At 37.3% G+C, this 18926-nt stretch overlaps 4 protein-coding genes across 4 annotated transcripts; 1 reads left to right on the top strand and 3 right to left on the bottom strand.

Annotated features, from left to right (window-relative positions):
* Positions 1-549: 549 nt before the first annotated feature.
* On the bottom strand, positions 550-2777 carry MELLADRAFT_115857 (uncharacterized protein; the record flags this gene model as incomplete). The annotated part of the gene is made up of 9 exons (XM_007407483.1): positions 550-819; positions 898-1117; positions 1237-1424; positions 1493-1556; positions 1631-1795; positions 1906-2153; positions 2245-2470; positions 2549-2631; positions 2707-2777. The coding sequence occupies 9 exons, from the start codon at positions 2753-2755 to the stop codon at positions 746-748; spliced, it is 1317 nt and encodes a 438-aa protein (XP_007407545.1).
* A 1559-nt stretch (positions 2778-4336) lies between these two features.
* MELLADRAFT_104509 (uncharacterized protein) lies at positions 4337-7142 on the bottom strand (the record flags this gene model as incomplete). Its single annotated transcript, XM_007407482.1, has 3 exons — positions 4337-4506; positions 4619-4769; positions 5235-7142. 3 exons carry the CDS (start codon positions 7140-7142, stop codon positions 4337-4339), a joined length of 2229 nt encoding a protein of 742 aa, XP_007407544.1.
* Positions 7143-9809: 2667 nt separating this feature from the next.
* MELLADRAFT_123237 (uncharacterized protein) lies at positions 9810-13613 on the bottom strand (the record flags this gene model as incomplete). The annotated part of the gene is made up of 3 exons (XM_007407481.1): positions 9810-10380; positions 10447-11381; positions 11447-13613. 3 exons carry the CDS (start codon positions 13232-13234, stop codon positions 9810-9812), a joined length of 3294 nt encoding a protein of 1097 aa, XP_007407543.1.
* A 2621-nt stretch (positions 13614-16234) lies between these two features.
* On the top strand, positions 16235-18170 carry MELLADRAFT_104507 (uncharacterized protein; the record flags this gene model as incomplete). The annotated part of the gene is made up of 6 exons (XM_007407508.1): positions 16235-16718; positions 16930-17243; positions 17412-17461; positions 17552-17647; positions 17723-17866; positions 17945-18170. 6 exons carry the CDS (start codon positions 16235-16237, stop codon positions 18168-18170), a joined length of 1314 nt encoding a protein of 437 aa, XP_007407570.1.
* Positions 18171-18926: the final 756 nt, after the last annotated feature.

Genomic DNA, 18926 nt, shown 5'->3' with positions numbered 1-18926 from the left:
AAATGCAAATCCTTTGTTAATAATAATAGACAATCAAAAATGTACCGTTTGTCAATGGAACTATGAACAAAGGAGCCCATTTAACACTCTTGCTGTCTGAACCTCTTGACAAAGGCAATTGTATGCTTAGCTCTCAGACCTGTTTGTAGGTTATATCCAGCCTCTACGGAAATTGATTGGTGTGAGCACGTCAACATGCTACCTCAAAACAGACATGGTGCATAGAGGGAAGCTGTCCTATTGGGTATCCTGGGGGTCAGAGCATTGCCACCAACAACCGTGGTCTGCCAATGAACATAAGAGTCTGGTAAGATGTATTTAACACTTCCAAGTTGTGATCCACCTCCTCAAGCAAGCATTAGGTTAATTGTACAGCTCTTCACAAATTTCTTGAACCCTTGAAGAGCTGTACAATTAACCCAGATGTTTGTCTGACTGTCTCTTTGTCCAACATACACAAATTTATTTCAAAGAAGCACACAAACTTCACTGAACTCTTGATCACTTCAAAAGAAACAGAACCACACCTCAAAACCGCATAAGTAATCTGACATCCAAAAAAAACATGTTTCATATTCCAATAATCATTAATCATTACAACAAGCATTCTTAAAATCAAAAGAAAAGATACAAAACAAAATACAAAAGTAAAAGAATATACAACTGACTAAACCTCATGAATTAGAAACTTTACAAAACTTGTGATTATGTAGATTCATCCATTGATCATCATCATAAATTGGTATCAAAACAACCAAAGTGTTTCTATATCATCATTATCAGTCACTTCAAGTACTGCACCATCAAATCCAATCAATCCTACAAACAAACATAAACATCAACTCAACACTCATTTGATCATTCATGTATGTACTATAGGGGAGATCTCTTACTTACGTGTAGGTTTCTGTAATGTTAATCCATCATCCATTACATCTGCTGTACGGTCCAAGACCATAGCAGGCTCTACATATGTGGCAGCTGGAGCGGAATCAGTTTCACCTGAACTCTTTGGGGTATGATTTGAATGTTTTTGAGTCCGATGAGACTGATCGGAAGTTGAAGACCTTGGGTGTGTTGATCCTTCACCTTTGATATATCGAATTATAGAAGTACACTAATAAATTCCCAAAGTTAAAAAAAATTATCAGATCAGATCTCTCCTTGTACAAAAAAAGTTAAATTATTGATCCAAAAACCAACAAGAGAAGAAGATCAGAAAGAAAAAATAGATACCTTTTCAAGACTTGAGATGGCTTCTGTTGCTGTTGGTCTACAAATTGACCAAGGACATCTTGAGTATCTAGCAAAAAGTACTTCACCTGGAATATTTGAATGTAAGATAATCTTAATAACCACATTTGAAATTGGATCGATCAAAAAATCGAGACCTAAGTTGTAATAAGACATGAAATAAGGATTGGCTAGAAAGATTATTGTATCAGTTGACAATTCACTTTGATCACATATGGCAGAGGTATAGTATCCTTACGTTCATCTACTGTACCATTCGGTCTTCCAGTGGATTTAAGATGAGCATGAATTTTCATCCGATCCTTTAAAAGTTCAAGACGATCAGTATTAAGAATCAGATCAAAAGACTTACGAAGACGCAAAGATTCAAACTTACATCTTCTTTCCAAAACGTTCGTAATGGTGCTCCAAAATCACACATGATATCTTCTGAAGTACTTTCACCAATCACTACATTCACATCTGAGATTGGGTTTGAAGGAGATGATGATTTAAAGCTAAAACAAACTGTTGTAGGTATAGAATCTGGACGACTACCTAACTAAGTTAAAAAACGATCACATGAAAAAGACTTTGAAGTGATAAGTATTCGAGATTCCTACTGGAAAAAAAAGCTTAGATTGATTTGATAAGACAAACATAAGAGCTTACCCTAACTGCTGCACATGAAATATCACCATCAATACAATCCAAATATTGAGGCATTTTAGGTTTATAATAAGCTTCAGCCAATTGATGACTTTCCGATTCATCTTCGTTAATTTCACTAGGTTGAACTGATAAGATCACCCTGTTTAAAACTTGATTTTGAAATGAGAATGCTACACCAGGATAAGAGATGAGTGTTTCTTCTGGATGTGCAACGTGTGGTAAAGGTGGATAGGTTGGACCGAATAAGCCTGAAGGATCGGATCTCCCAATGGTATGTATGAAGAAGATCAAATGAGTGAGTTTTCATGAGAATGATCATGAAAAGTTTAGATGACTGACGATGGATCACTCTTAAGGTGACACCAGGATCATTAGGTCCAATCGAAAGAGAGATAGGTTGATTACGATAACTAATCCATTCTCCTAATGGGATCATTCGATTTGTAAAGTTTTGATCAATAGGATTATAAGCTTCAATTAAAACCAAACGCTGAGTACGACCATCAAAGATTAACTGAATAGCTGGACTTGAAATTGATAATTGAATAAAACTAGTGGCTGATTCCTATGAGCAAAGTAAAAGACACTGATTCAACTTTGATCCGATTAGGTTCGCATTGTTCATTCGATATTCTCACTCAACTCGTGCGTCCCAACAGATCTGAGCATTAGGAAACAAATTTTGTGAAGATCTCAAGATTGTAAGAACGTTCCATAACAAGGTACCTTTATGAAGACGAGAAATGAAAGGATCAGTTCAAATTCATGGATCTCGAAAGTTAGATTTGAAGATATATGTACCGAGTTCAAATTCACCAAGAGATCTACCAGGTACCAGAGTAAGTACCATTTTGGTATTTTGAGGCGATGATGTAATTGTAGGATGAGGAGATGCTGAGAAACAAAGTGGAAGATCACCAAAGGATTTGGAAATTCAAACAGCTGGATGTATGCGTCATTTCACTATACGCATATCATATGTAATGCTACAAGCATTATCACACAACCTATATTAGACAAGAACCGCCGCGGCGCCGGTGAGTGGGTCATTGCTTTGGATCCTCCAGTAAAGGCTTCTTCTTGATAAATAGGATGGCAATGGCATGACGGTGGCTGTGGAGCGCCAAAGGAGTCAAAACCTAAAAATGTGAAACTTGAGCTTGTTGAGCAGATGAATGAAGACCCAGCAAAATTCCGGACTTTGTTCCATGATAAAGAAGGCGTTCTACAGTGTGGCTACAGGCTGGAGGACCAAGCAGTGGAGCAGGTATGTGCTTTTGATCAACTCCTCGACGAGTAATCTGATCATCTTTCAAAACATTTAACATTCATCTGATACAACTAATTCTTGTATTTACCCTATTGCCTTCAATCACAGAATTTGATGCAGCAAAATCGGTGTATGGCCCTAGAATGCGTCCGCGTGGTGCCAGACAGTAGGTGTCATGAATGACATGACCCGCTGGGTTGCGGATGATCTAAGGTGGATTAATACAAGAGGTGTCGAAAGATCATAAGACAAAACGAACTCCAGCTTTCGACTAGATGGCCTTCGGCTGTCTAACAAATTGTGAATTGGAAAACAAGATTTCTTTAGGATAAAAATTCATCAACTATCATTGTATATACTTCGCCTCATATCATATATGCAGTCTTCGTATATGATTCTCATTTCACCTCTGTTTTAAACTCAATCATCAATTATTACTCAAAGGCTTTTACAAGGATAAAGTCCAAGCCAAAGATCTACCAGAAATCTTTGGGAGTCGGGACAATCAGTCCACATCTTAGCCCGATCAATACACTTGATCATCTATCCAAGTTGATCATTTTACCAAGTTGAGAGAAGACTTTTTTGATCTTCCTACTGAGTTGAGCTATACTACTACTACTCTCCAAATCCAGTCATGATGAGGTAACTTTGTGTTTGGGTAAGAGTTCAAAACCTACACCATCTTGGGGGAGAGGAGCCCATCAATCTAGCGTTGGTATGAACCGTCATTGAAAACCGTTCAAACCGTTCAAACCGTTCAAAATGTTTAAAATGTTTAAAATTTCTAATTCAAAATAAAAAAATAAACCTATAAACAAGAAAATTTGTCATCTTTTTTGCTTCAACTTCTTGATCTCTCTTTTACATTCAACGAAAAAAAAACAGAATTAAGAAAACAAATCATCAAGGAAAAAATCATCAAAAGTTTATCAAACACAAGAAAGATGTCCATCTCCATTAAACCCGCTTGCTTCTTCTTCTTCTTCTTTCCCAAACACAAAGAATAAAAATAAAAAAAATCATTAAGATTCATTACATTTCATTCGTTATCATTCTCATCAGTATCATCAAGAAGTTTAAGTGTTAAAGTTTTAAAGTTTTGGAATTTTCGAATTTTTGAATTTTCAAGTTTTCAAGTTTTTTTTTTTGAAAATCCATTCAAACCAATCCATTCAAAAGCCTAACAAACTCCTTCAACTTTTTTCTTTCTTTGGATTCATTCAAATTCCCATAAACCAAAATCGGTAATCCAAACCCAAATCCACTACTCACTTCACTTTCTTCTTTTCCTAATCCCAAATTACTCTTTACCCAAACTTTAATGATTCCTAAAACAAAAACAGTAAACCCCCCAGAAAGATTCATCAGTATAAGGAGCTTTCAATCATGTTCTCTAATACTTTTTTTTTTCGATCGAAATACAAAATAAAAATCACAAACCTGATGAAATCAATCTTTCATCAAACCTAGTCAGTTTGAAAACTTCAATTCCAATCAAGATTTCATGTTCAAACACAATCACTTCCACATCTTTAAACCTTTCTCCTTCTCCAACCCCATCTTCCTCCTCTTGCTCTTCCTCTTCTGTTTCCTGCTCTTCATCATCATCTTCATGTTCACTACCAAACTCACTCACAAGTGAATCTCTTCTTCTTCTTCTACTACCTCTACCCCTAGCCCTACTCCGAGTCATAGTCCTACTCCTTCTTCTATGATTCCGATTCCGAGTCCGAGTCTTACCCACCTCACGATCTTCTTCATATTCATTTTGATTCAAATCAAACTTGGAATCAATCTTAAATTCAAATCTACCTAAAACCTTTTTCTTTAAAATCGATTCATATTCAATCTTTTTGTTTTGCATCTCTTTGATAATCTCATCAATTCTTTCTAATAAAACTTGAGTCGATTGATAATCAGAATGAGTAGGTGGTGTCAAATCTTTTAATTGCTATAATTCATTCCAACAAAGTAAGAAATCCCCCCAAAAATCAGCTCAAAATCTTACCTTTTTAAAATTGACGAAAAAAAAAATCAAAAACGTTCATCAACATACCTTGAAGAAAAGTGGATATTTCATTAATCTTTGAACCGGTTTCAGTAAGAAACTAGTCAAACTTAATCCATTAAACACCTCACTTTGACCAAATCTCAAATCATCAGTTTCCAATCTTTCGATCCTTTTCAATCCAATCCAATACCTATGATCTGAATCTAACTTTTTAAGTTCTTCAATCGATTGAATACTCTTTTCAAATTTAATCAAAAACGTTTCATACACTTTAAATCGGTTTATAATCTTTAACCAATCTTTCGCTACATTTTCTTTCACTTTCGATTTCGATCTCAATGATGATAAATTTACATCTGCTTCATGAATTCGTAAGATTTTCTTTAATTCTTCAAAGATCAATTTGATTTCGATTGGTAAAACTTCAAAGATCGATTCATGTTCAATCTCTTCTGATTTATATACCAATCTCATCAACTTTGAAACTTGTGAAACATATCGTCTTTCGGTTTCCATCAATTCATAAATCACTTCTTGTCTTTTCATCTCTTGTGGTCCATACAAACTTAACAAATTCAAATAGTCTTCTTTGGCTACTTCTTCTTTCCATGTAGGTGGGATTGCCATTGCAGATGATTGAGTGGAGATGGTCGAAACTAACCTTTCTCTTGGGGTTTGATTGAGATGATGATGTGATAAATGTGGATGGAATAGATTCGAAAGTTGTTTGAGGTATAACGTACTACTGTTTCTAGATGATGGTTTTTCATCTGATGTTAATTGACGATGTCGACGTTTATGATGACCAAGACCGTGATGGTGTTCTTCTAGATGTGTTTGATCAGTCAGGATCGTTCCAGGACTAGAATGACTTCTTGGATGAGACAGTGGTAAAGCCGAAGAGGAAGGCGTTAAGAATAATGGTAAGGAGATCATCGGTTTTGACATCTCGACTGATGATAATCTGTGATTCTTTGGATCTTGATGATGAGGATGATGATCTTCATGAGGAGATTGAGGTGAATGATGATGATGAAAGGATTTAAAACTTAGATAAGATGAAGTTGAGGATGGTAAACGTGGTCTAGTTGGTTTTGATTTTCGGTTTTCCTGTGATGGAGTGCTTTGATCAGGTTTATGATTCAAATTAAAGAAATCAGATCCAAACGCTCTTGAAAGACTCTTGGCCACTGGATGTGAGATGAGTTTAGATGAACGATGATGTTGTTGAGCAGTGAAATCTTCTTTTGAAGATGATTTTCTAACTTGCTGTGGTGCTCTTAATTGTGGTCGTCTTTCTTCAGGTGGTGTGGGTTGTTGAATCTGATGAGATGGAGTAGGAATCTGATCAGAATGTCGAGAGATCGGAGTGGGTAGAGTCGATTTAGATTTCCTAGCTACAGTATGTTTAGATGACTGATTTGAATCTGATGATTTAAGATTAGGAGCCGAAGTCCAACTAAGTGGTAAGCTAGGTCTGATTAAGGTTTCTCGAATTGATAAGAATGGTGATTTGATTGGTTTTGAGATTGGTTTGTTGTTAGATTGATTTGAAGAAGTAGCCGAAGAAGAAGTATAACTACTTGAAAGTTCTGGATCATCCGCTGATCCTGCTATCCATATACTTTCATCACCTTCTTCTGCACTAGCAAATTCATCTGTACTTAGGAACTCATCTGTCAAGTGAGATTTAGAATTAGTGGGATGAATAAAAAATGAAGTCGGTTCATGATGCTGAAGTTGATTAGGAGATTGAGGATGATCATTAGGAGACTGATTTGTGATTTTTGAAGATTGAGTTCTATAATGAGATTGAGGTGTGACTGAGGAAGGACTTAGGATTGAGTTCAAAGTTAAAAAGTGACGATGTTGATGATGTTGATGATGAGATGGTGATGGATGGTTGATTAATTCTTTTAAACTTGAAGGAGATTGATGATGATGATGATGCATTGATTTATTAGATTTAAGACTAGAAGATGATGATGAGATGGTATGATAATGAGATTGAGATTGACGATGAATACTCTTAGGAGGTCTAGTGGGAGGTGAGATTAGATTCATTGGATGTTGATGCTGATGTTGATGCTGATGCTGATGATAATGATTAGAATTAGAATTAGAAATCGAATTTGAATGAGCCATTGAGATAGGTTTAGATTTTAATAAATTATTTTCTTGATGAAGAGTTTTGTGATTGATTTGTGATTGATTGACGGGAGTTTGATTCTCCAAATCATGATGATGATGATGTTTTGAAAGTGAATGAGATCGCAGTTGAAGTGGTGTTGAAGTGTTGATTGTAGATTGATGATTTAATGAAATCTAAGTAAGAAGATCCAAGTTTTGAATGTGAAAAGTCAAAAGTCAGAGATGATTGATTGATTGATTGATTGATTGATTGATTGATTGATAGGATGATGATGAAGATGAGAAGTGGTAGATGACTTACTGAGTTTAAAGTAGATTGAGATCGTAAAGTGAATGAAGATGAATCAAATGAGTTCACTAAAATCAAAATCAAAAACCATGAATGAGTGAATTGTTAGATTGGAGATTCTTTTTATGATTGCAAATAACTTACCAGTACTAGTTTGTTCTAATTTTAACCACATCTTCGTTCCAATCAAATCCAATACTCAAAGCTTGATGATTGAAAACAGATAATCAGTCAGTCAGGTTGTATCTGTAAATAAAGATAAGTTAAGTTAAGGATGAAAAGTTGAAAAGTTGAAAAGTTGAAAGAGGAAGGGAAATTATGTAAAAAGAAAAACGAAGAAAGAAAAACGAAAGAATCCAAAGTTTAAATAGATTTGATTGACTCAGTCAAGCCATCTTTTCAATCGATTCTCAATCTTCAAATCATTTCTAGCTTAAACTTAAATCAAGTTTTCTTGATATTTCACTTCTCAAGCTAAAATTACAATTCATCAATCAATCAGTTCAAGTCGAAATATCAATCATCAATCAACTCACACCGCCCACCCGTCTGAATCGAATATTCGAGATGGATGGAAATATGCTACTTTGCAAAGAGTGGCTTCAGATGGCTTCGGGAGTTTCTTCAAGCCTCGGGCCTTTGGCGAGGGACTTTGTGAAGTTTGCGGGTTAGCCTGAATCGGGACATAGAGCCCTATGTAATTGCAAAATGTACGATGATAACTTATAGTGCAAAGGCTTTGAAAAATAGGTCCGCTATGGGGCAGCCTGAAGTACATATGTAAACGATGAGAAGGAGAGGTCACAGGTGGGAGGGACAAGATTGATAAGAATCTTAAAGATAAGAATCAAGAGATCGATAATTTTAAAAGATCTCAATGGATGGTGAGAATAGCTAAGATGAGATTTTCGAAACCTTTGAAGAAAGATGAAAGATGAGGTTGAGTGGGAATTGAGAAACTGGTCATCACTCCATATGTATAAACTTACTTGAGGGAATTCTGCTTGCTCGTCAAGGCAAATGGTAAAGAGATTCTTCTCGCAAATGCTAAAGAGCACATATCATGTAAGGTGCTGTAGCCAACGCGTGACGTGATAGGTTTTGCGAATCGTTTTGCCTTCTGCGCGGCCGCGGGAAGCTGCATCGTTCGTCCAGCCTGGCGACCTCACGCTAAGATTCTCCTGTGTAGAAGCTCACTTCTATGTGACAATCTCCAAGCAATCTTTTTTGTTTCAAATCTCAACCAATCCATCATGACTCATAACAAGTTCAACCCAAATCACCCATAAATGCATGATGGCAACATCTTGTCAAAATTCAAATCTATGAGCTGAAGCAAATAATTCACACAAAAAGAAATCTCAAGATGAAAATACATTAGGTGGTTTTCTTTGTTGAAGATTATTGATTTGGTTTCATTTGGTTTAATGATAAAGATATATCTAGCAAAGAAGATATAACAAGCAAAAGTGTTTAAAGTGATTTTTGATTGTTCATTCCAATTTCCACAAATCATCAACCCATATCCCAAACAAAAAAAAATCAATTTCTTATAATTTACATGAAATTATAATAATAATTATGATCCATAACAAATCAAATAGTTTATAAATATCGATCTTATCAAAAAGAAAGTCAAAAAGAAAATATAATATAATATAAATAAATGATATGAATAAATAAATAAATGAAATGAATAAATAAATAATCAAACAGCTAAACGTATATAAATATATACATTCAACAAATAACCCAAGTATAAAAGTAAGAAAAAAAGATATCATAAATACATGCTCAGTATAAAAGCAGTCTTGAGTAAAAAAAGGTATATGCATCATCAAAAAGAAAAACAAACAAAAAATGGTATTGTATATGATGTCCAGGTGTTAGTTTGATATAAATATATAAAAGAGAAAAGAAATGTTCAGGTATTTGTTCTAAGTATAGATGAATTGATATAAAAATATAGAAATATAAATATGTAATTGTAAAAATATAAATATGGAATGAAAAAGTTACAATTAAACAGTCAGCACACCATTCTACACTTCATTCCAATATTCATTCCTAAAAAAAACTTTCAAAACTTCTTATTTTCCATACAATACAAAAACATTCTTTGAATCCATAATGAGTAAATTAATTGAGGATAGAATAGATTCTATTCAGTTCGATTGATTTCATGGTTTTGACTGTTTCATTCTCATAGACCTTTCAATTTCGAATCGGATCGCATAAATCCATAAATCTCTCTCTAATTGATTCCTAGCCTTATAAACCCTAATAGACTGCCTAGATCCTCTCTGTTCACACTTCTGCTTTTGATTCTGCTTCAAAGTCAGATTCAGATTCGGATTCGGATTCGAATTAGTTTGAGTCTGAGTTTTCAAATCTTGAGAATCGATCCACAAGATCAAAATACATTGACTCAAGGAATCATTGGTATGTAACCCATCAGAATACAATCCCGGAATAATCTGTCCATGAGGGATTTGGTCTTGAGCGGCTTCAGCTGTACAAACAAAACTCAAGCGAAGATCGAATGAATAAAGTTTTTGATTAAGCTTTGATTGATGATGAAAGTAATGATGATGAGGATGATCAAAGGATTTAGATTCCATTGAATATTCAATCAGATTACCTCCTGATAAGATCATCTCTCTTGTATCCCATGTGTTACCTTTGTATGATTTCTTGTGAAGTTTTCCACTACGAGTAATCGTTCGACATCCTTCTACGATACACCAATGACTATGAGATCACCAAAGAAAAATCAATCACTGATCATCAAGAGAATGATCTAGAAAGAAAACTTACTACAAAGAAGAAAGTAACGAAGTTTGAAGTTCTTCTGAACAACATCTACGTAAGTTACTATCATCAAACGATCCAACCTCATCTCTATCTTTCAACAAAGGTTTCAAAGTCCCATTCATCGCTAACATTTCAATCTTAGCATTCTCTTGAATTCGTGAGTTCCAATAAGTCGAAAGTTCATTTAAATGTTGAATCCATTGATCAGTTTCGATTTCATTCAAGGTGATCAAATCTATCCAATTTCCTTCACTCAATTCGATTCGAAAACCCGGTAAGACTTCTTCTTCAACCAGTGATTTTTTCTTCTTCTTAGGTTTAAATGGGTTTCGTTGCGTACTCAAAATCGTATCACTTCTTTGAATCGATTTGATTTCTTTCATATCAATGAATTTATACGAATTCTTGACTAATTCTTTTTGTCGGTTCAATTCATCTGAATAAAATCGCGTCAATAAGCTTTCCAAAGGTTTCGTACTCGGAAATCGTTCATGGCTTTCATTCGAACTTGAAATCTCTTCCACCACATTAAGATTCAAATCTTGTTTCTTCAAAGTGTTGGGTTCATTTTGGGTAGGTGAAGTGGGATTGGCTATGGTCGGACTAGCCGGATGACTCGAACAAGTTGGGGTAAGATTAGTAGACCATAAACCGGTTTGAGACGAAGGAAGATGAGGTTGGAAAACCTTCATCAATCTTTCTCTTTCGTCATCAGAGACAGGTGCTTTAGGTAAGATGGCCAAAGATGCTTTACAGATAAATAACATTCCATCAAACGTCGAAAGATAAACCCTTTTACCTGTCTTACCACCCGCTTTAAAGTATGTTACAAATCCTTCTAATCCTGATGGTTCTTCTCGTAAACTTCCATCTGAAAGGGTCACAAAATTCGGATAATGTAAAGCTGGTCGGAGTTCAAGTACTGCACTCTCTTTTGTCTGATTGTTTCGAAAAAAAAGGGTCAGTAGAGATTACCAAAGATTGATGGTGAAAAAGAACTAACCGATTGTACTGAGAAACCTCTCATCGCATTATCAATTTGTAATTGTTCAATGGGCAAATTTCCAGTAAAGATATGATGAGGAACCGGCGAGATCCAATCCAATCGATCTTTTCTTCTCCAAGCCAATCGAACATCTCTACCTTTAGAATGAAATCTTGAATACATCTCTGCATAATCTTCATTCGAATTCAAACATTTCATCGTAGCTTCTCTCAATTCATAATCCGATAAATACATGGGTTTTGCTTTTAATGATCGAATGATCGGAACTTGTACATATGATGATAATCCAATGGTATCCACTAAAACTTGACGTGGTAATTTCCCACCCAGTCTTTTCCATAATTCATATGACATGATCTCACCAATCGATTTAGATGAAGGTATAAAGATAAACTTGGCAAGTTGATGAGGTGATCTTTGATGTAAATGGGTTACACGTGGTTTTCTGGTGGCTTGATCATGATGGGTTAAATTTGAAAGTTTTGACCAAATCGGTGAAGACAAAAATGAACCTGTAGGTTTTTCTTTCGGTTGAGATGGATGATGGGTTCGTAATGAATTATAATTCAAATTCACTGTCAAACAAAAAGCCAAATCAGATGAAAATGGTCTAGAGAAACGTGTATCACTACCGATGAGTAAGATTGAATGAACTAGTTTCCAAGAATATTCCCGATTTTTAAAAACCCCTTTTGAATATTCATATAATTCTAAACAACGTTCATTGAGGACTACTTTAAATGGTTTAAATCGTTCTTCCGCTACTGAGATTCGTGATGTAGGTTCAAGTGATAAACGGTGGGGGTGTTTGTTTGTCCATTGAAACTTGACTAGCATATGAGCTTCAAGGACAGATTCGACTAAAGGTTTCTTAAGAAGAGGTTTGGATTGAGTAGGCCCCATATGATCTATCGCGACTTGTACCATGGGCTTGGTTGGGTTTGCATCCAATGAGGTGGGAGCATTGTGGTTGAGTCCACATTCTTGAATGTTGGGAATTGGTTCGCTTGAAGGAGATGGGACGGGTTGTGCTAGTGGTGCGGAATGAGAATCGCCAGATGAGGTAGGAGGATCAGTTTGCGAAGGTGATGAGAGCTGACCGGGAGGGTATGATGGTGATCCGAGTGGCGAGTTGGGTATATCCCATCTGTCGGATATAAAAGGACCAGAACTACAACGGCGAAGACCGTTGGGTCTCTGAGGCACTCCAGTTGAGATTGAGTGTTTGTTTTTAGAAGGTGCTGAGCTACAAGATCTCCTTCGTTGGGTTTGAGTTTTTTGTACTTGATCATGATGATTTGATGATAAGGATGCTTGCTTCAAGACTTCTTCGAGATCCGCACCAATTTCGAAATGTGAACCAGACCAAGTTTTGATGGTATTAGAAGGTAAATGGTTACTTTTCAAACTACGAAGTGATAAGACTGATGGTCTTCTAGTAGGAACTGTTGTGATTGATTTGATAGGTTTTGTGACAGGTGTATTGAAGATATCTAATCGACTTGAAGGAAAGGCTAAGCTTTGATTCCATTTGATATGAGGTGATGAAGTTTGATTTTGAAGTTTATTGATAGGTTCGATTGTGTGAGAAGGTTTTAATGATCCTTTCTCCGATTCGGTGAGTTGAATTGAAGGAGAAAGCCAAATAAGATAATCACCAATGATTAATGGAGCTTCTTTACCAATAAACTTTCTTTTGTTTGATCGATGTGGTACGCAATCTTGTTGTTTGATGAATGGTGATGATGATGATTGATGATCTGAAAGTGATTGGTTGGTAGCCATTTGATTGTGATTGAATGTAGTCTTGATGAGTTGAAGGTTACAAGTGGAATGAAGAAATTGAGATTAGTGAATGTTTTGAGTGAAAAGTGCTACAAATGAAGTTAATAAGAATAATAATAAATGATGATGATGAAGATGAAGATGAAATTATGTAGATGGGTTCAAGCAAACAGTAAAGAAATGAAGAGTAGTAGTTTCGTTAAGATGGTCTAGTTCTGGAACTAGCTAGTATTACTATCAATCAGTCTAGTCAGCATTAGAATTCGAATTAGACTGAAAATCATTTTATCAATCCCATTCATCAACTAACAAGTTTGGTTTCAATCCCTTTGAGTTCTCGATATCATTCATCAGTCATGACGCGTTTAATTCGACTTCCTGTCACCAACACACACGCTTTTCTTGGGTTGGTTTGACACCTTAAATCGTTCATCATCTTCTTACTCTTCTTCTGACTTCGCTATCTGAATCGAATTCCCGATTCGGTCATCTAATTTCATACCAAACACTTCCAATATACCTTAATTTTGGATTCACTCAAATCAACCGCGTAGTCCAGCAAGCAGAACTTAAAAATGACCTTTATGTACATACCATCAATTTACCGTTGTACTATGTTTTTGTGTCCAAACAATCACATTAAAAAACAGAAATCCCGCATTGGCTGAGGAAGTAGAATGCCGAACATACCCTTAACCTGACAACTTGTCCAACCTCCGAGCCTCATGAGGCGCAACATATGTACCGGGCGTGAAGAAGCTGTGTGAAGCCGATATGGAGATTAAGCGCCGTGACAACACATTTTGCTCGGCGATTGCCGACAAACGCCAAATGCGCCAAAACAACAAGAGGCGAAAAATTTAGTGTATGAAACAAAAGTCCGGTTGAGCATATCCCGAGCTCAAGTCCGTTGCCTGGTGCGTCGGACAGCACTTTGCCCGCCATTTCATGTTGTGGGCGCGTCCTTTTAAGCTTCTACATCAGCAGAGGCCATCATTACAGTGCCAGTAGATACATAGTTGCCAATAAAAGAATTCTAGTCATTGATTTTCAAGGTAGATTGTAAGAGATATCACAGTCAAAGGAAGTCAACTGTGACACTATACACATGAAACTCTTAAAGTGAGTTGCCTACATCTTTTGGACAAGACTCTGTCTGTCAAGTGAAAACAGCTCAGAGTGAGGTAGACTGACAGACCAATATCTCAATACCATGATGAAGGACACGCCTCAGAGTCCTCCTAAGGCATTCCTGATGGAGATGAGTGGCTGAACTGGCAAAAATCCGTGGACTAACCATGGGGCGTGCCCCTACACATTTTGAAGATTTGGGGCACTACCAGGCACACCCACAAGATGACTGCCATTGCTCCCTTAATCCCCAAGTACATACTATGCTCAACATATGGCTTCTGATATGTACAATCTATTGCATTTTTTCTTCAGATCAATCCACAGCAAAGACAAATAGTAGTACACAAACATCTTGACCCAACCTGAAAAACCCATCCAAATAACCCATGACAACCTGATTGTTTTTTGGGTTTTGGCATGGGTTATCATGGGTTTTGAGGTCAGGTCAAGATGTTTGTGTACCATTACTATTGTTGCATTCAACTGGAGTGCATGAGATGAAAGTGATAAAGGGTAATATAAGCATTTCATAAAAAGTAAAACTATAGTAACTGAAGAGAGAAAGCACACCTAGAGTGCACAAGATGACATGAGAAAAGGGTATAGAGAAACTCTTTCCTATTGCAGCTCCAGGTGGCTTTGATATACAAAGTTTGTTATGTAAGCAGTACATAACAACATACATTGTAGTAGATGGCCAGATGATCCGTCAAGTCAGGCAAATAACAGATCAGTGGGAAGATAGGTGAAAAGCAAATGGATGATAAGTAGACTAGTGGCATACAACAAGGTTTCTAAGATATCAAGCTCACTATTCCAAAACCCCCCTGTTTTCAGCTAGCTTCAACAGAGTCAAGAAGAAAGAGAGAGAGATAGGAAAGAGAAAAACAATAAAACACAAAAGGCAAATTACAGGTGTTATTACAGATTTATAGAGAAAAGAAGAAAAGAAAATAACAGAATAAACCCAACATTTTTCCACCAAGACCCATGAAAGAATAAAAATCATGTAATCCAAAACATAGCATGATGATGTTCAAGCAATACTCAAGAGGTGGTTTAGTTAACTTGATGGCTAACATATCTTTGGTAGATACATGGAGAACCCTCATGTCTTTATTCTTGACACATTCTCAGACAAAGTGATAAAAGTATGTATGTGTTTATGTAGTCTTGGTGTGATGTTGCGGATTATGTGAAAGTGCCTCAGTACCTTCATCATTGACATGGAGGGAATAGCCGCTGGAGGACAAATGTTGAGTTTGGCCAGGAGATAGGCCTTTACATGAGGCACGATGTGTGGAGCAGGTCCATGAAGGCGTGCACCCTAAAAGAAAGTGATGACAATGAGACAGCTAAGGAAAAAGTCCAACGTGTACACTTATGACCCAAGAAGGAATAACAAATTCCTCATTGGGTCATCCGGTCATACGAGAGGTACAAGAACGCGTGACGTTTATAATTGTAATAGCCCAAGCGTCTATGAGAACATATAAAGCTCAAGCTGATCTAATTATGATTACATATTCCCTTCGACCGATTTCCTTTACATCTTTCTAATTTACTATCCAATCAAGTAAAGCATATCAAAGTGACTCACCTTACAATTAGTTAGACTCTTTAGAATTAAATCTTACTATTCCTAGTTTTAGATTGGGGTTAACAACTTGTTACTAAAGTTGTTTAACAGTTTAATATAAATAATTTTGTATTTTGTTTTGCGAATTGCTCATTTCTTTTAAACCAATAAACCAATCTCTCCTCTCTTCCTCTATCTCCATAATACTATAATACTTTTAGCCCGTCGTATTCCATCAACTTTCATTTATCTTCCCTACTTCCTTTCATTGTCTGTTATCAAACTACATGGCAATCACCCAAGTAAACAGTAGATCTACTAGAAGAACGAGAGGCGATATGTTACCTGAAGGTGCATTAGTTATCGACCCTCCGGCCTCGAGCGGAAATGAAGGCCGTCCCCAAGACGAGTTAGAAGGAACCGACAACCCAGTGAACGGAGAACTCGATGGAGAAGCTCTTCAAGAACAAATGAGGGACGAAATTTCCCGTTCACTTGATAGTTTTGGAGAAAGAGAGGAAGATGAAGAAAGAGAAGGTGCTAATAGAGGAAGAGGTGAAGATGAAGATGATGACCTCGAAGATCAAGACTTCAACATCAACAATTTGAAGGAAGAAGACAGCGACTTCAGATCTTCTTCGTCAGATTCATCAGAATCAAGCAGCGATTCTTCAATCAGCTCGAGTGAAGACTCCTCCGGGTCCGACTCCTCCGGGTCCGGGGATAGCGAGTCACCTTCTGATTCAGATTCAGTAGGCACAGTGAAGAAAGGTAAGTCGTCGAATAAAATCTTTTAAAAAGTTTAAAAGTCCTGCTTTACACGTTACTTTACCGAAGCTTCTCAAGAGTTGAGCGCCCCTGTGATAAGGGAAGAGACATTTATAGTCTACGTTTTATAAAACGTTTCCCAGATGGTGCCCTCCACTGGATGCTAGGAAACATGACACTGACTCATGTGATATTTCCTAACCGGCTGTTATAGATAAACGAAAGCCTTTAAAAGAACTCGAAAGAGATCTAGAAAAAGCAATCCGGAAGACGGAAGCTATGAAAGCCAGATTGGCGAAAGAGAAACTTTCCAACAAAGGGAAAGATAAGGTCAGCAAGCACGGTAAGAAGAAAAAGTCTTCCAAGGACCAATCATCTTCGTCAAAGAAGATCATCAAGGAAAACGGTATACGTTTCCAAGATGGGGCTCCTTGTACTTTGACACTTCCGCCTCTTCAAACTTACTGGGGAGAAGCCATGAAGAACCTATCAGAAAACATTCCTCTTACTGTACTCAATCCCACTTTCGTAAGGAAAGACAGAGAAGAAAGCAGGAAGAATCAAACGTCGTCATCATCTTCCAAATCTTGAAACAGAGGTCTGACTCCTCCGTCAGAATATGCAATGACCTATGGGGAGTGGATCGACGGGATATCATTGCTCAGAAGATATTTGACCGATTCATATAACTTCAAGAAGATAGCAAAACAATTGAAAGGACATGTGAGACACGTAAAAGAGATCAAGTATGTTTTAAATCTCAAATCTTACACGTTCATCCATGTATGAGTGAATCAGATGAGTTAACAAAGACATTGTCGTCGGTACTTTTCCAGGTCATCTACAGAGTCTTGGATGGTCGCGTTGCGATACGACATAATGGTGAGGGAACAAGTATTTGGCCATAGAGCCAAAGGAGTACCAGTTCCCGAGTGAGTTTTAGTCCCACATCCATATAGAGCGATAAAGTGGTATGTTCTAAAACAAGTGTATGCGAAAAACATCAGCTCGAGTATCTATGTAGAGAAGTACGAGAAGCTGGCTTGCGAAAAAGCACAAGCAAGAGGCGAGTTATCATTTGGTGACACTAACCCTTATGCGAAAGGGGCAAGGTTCGAGAATAGAGATCCAGAGACCGGGATTTGGAATGAGTAAGGAATTCATCCTACCTAGTAGAACGAGAGCCGACGCTTACATAAACAAATCCCCTCGATTCGTGTTTAACCTAGGAATGCGGCGAAGCCATCTAAGAAACGAAAGCTAACTGTTGGTGTTAGAACCTCATCATCGACACAAAGAAGAGCTCCAAGACCCTCTAGAGAACCTCGTTTTCCAGATATAATAGAGATGCTCCCACCGTTACAAAGAGAACAGCCAGTAGCGAGTGGTAGCAGAGGAATCGCTAGAAGAGGAAGAGGTGGAGGACACATGGGTAGAGCGAGACCTCGCCAGTAGTAAGTTAGGATTACTTTATGAAGTGGCATGCTACGTATAAATCTCCCCCTCCTTTATGAGATCATACGAAGGCATATTGTTTTTCTTCTTTTTACACTTTCCTTGTCGCACACCCTCCTAAGGGTTTTTATTCCTAGTCGGTCATTACCTAGTCCAATCAACTAATAGTTGTATTTCTTGAAACTGTTCAGAGAGAATTGTATGATTGATAATAACATACTGCAATTTTCTTTTTTGACTCGTGACAAAGTGAGAATACTCATTTAGATCAACCAGATACTTTGGAGATCCCAAACCACATACGGCCAGCAGACCACACACGGCCAGCCCGATTGAAGAAACTAGACGACGTACTAGACAACCCCAACTTATCTTCACTGGCCTCAACAACAACTATAACAACAATAAACGAAGCTAGATGGCCCAAAGGACCGACATGCGCGATGAACATCGACCTATGGGAGAAAGAGCTAAGAAGATACGGCCTGCTCCCTCAGTACAACTTCGTGTTGGAAGGCTTTCGAAACGGCTTTGACCAGGGGATCCCAGACCACACAGTGGGAGACCTTCCTTTCTACTGCCCTCCCAATCACCGGTCGGCAGAGGCAGTTAGAGAGAAGATTATGGACAACATACATAAAGAAGTCCTAGCCGGTAGAATGTTCGGCCCCTTCACAACAGAGGAGTTAAGTGCTAAGTTCGGCTTTTTCCGATCGAGCCCAATGGGAGCAGTAGTGAACGGCGACGGCTCCTTCA

The sequence above is a fragment of the Melampsora larici-populina genome (assembly GCF_000204055.1).
Source record: "Melampsora larici-populina 98AG31 unplaced genomic scaffold MELLAscaffold_9, whole genome shotgun sequence".
In the NCBI taxonomy this organism is placed as follows: domain Eukaryota; kingdom Fungi; phylum Basidiomycota; class Pucciniomycetes; order Pucciniales; family Melampsoraceae; genus Melampsora; species Melampsora laricis-populina.
Note: the sequence above shows the minus strand (reverse complement) of the source record. Positions and strands in the feature narration are given on the sequence as shown.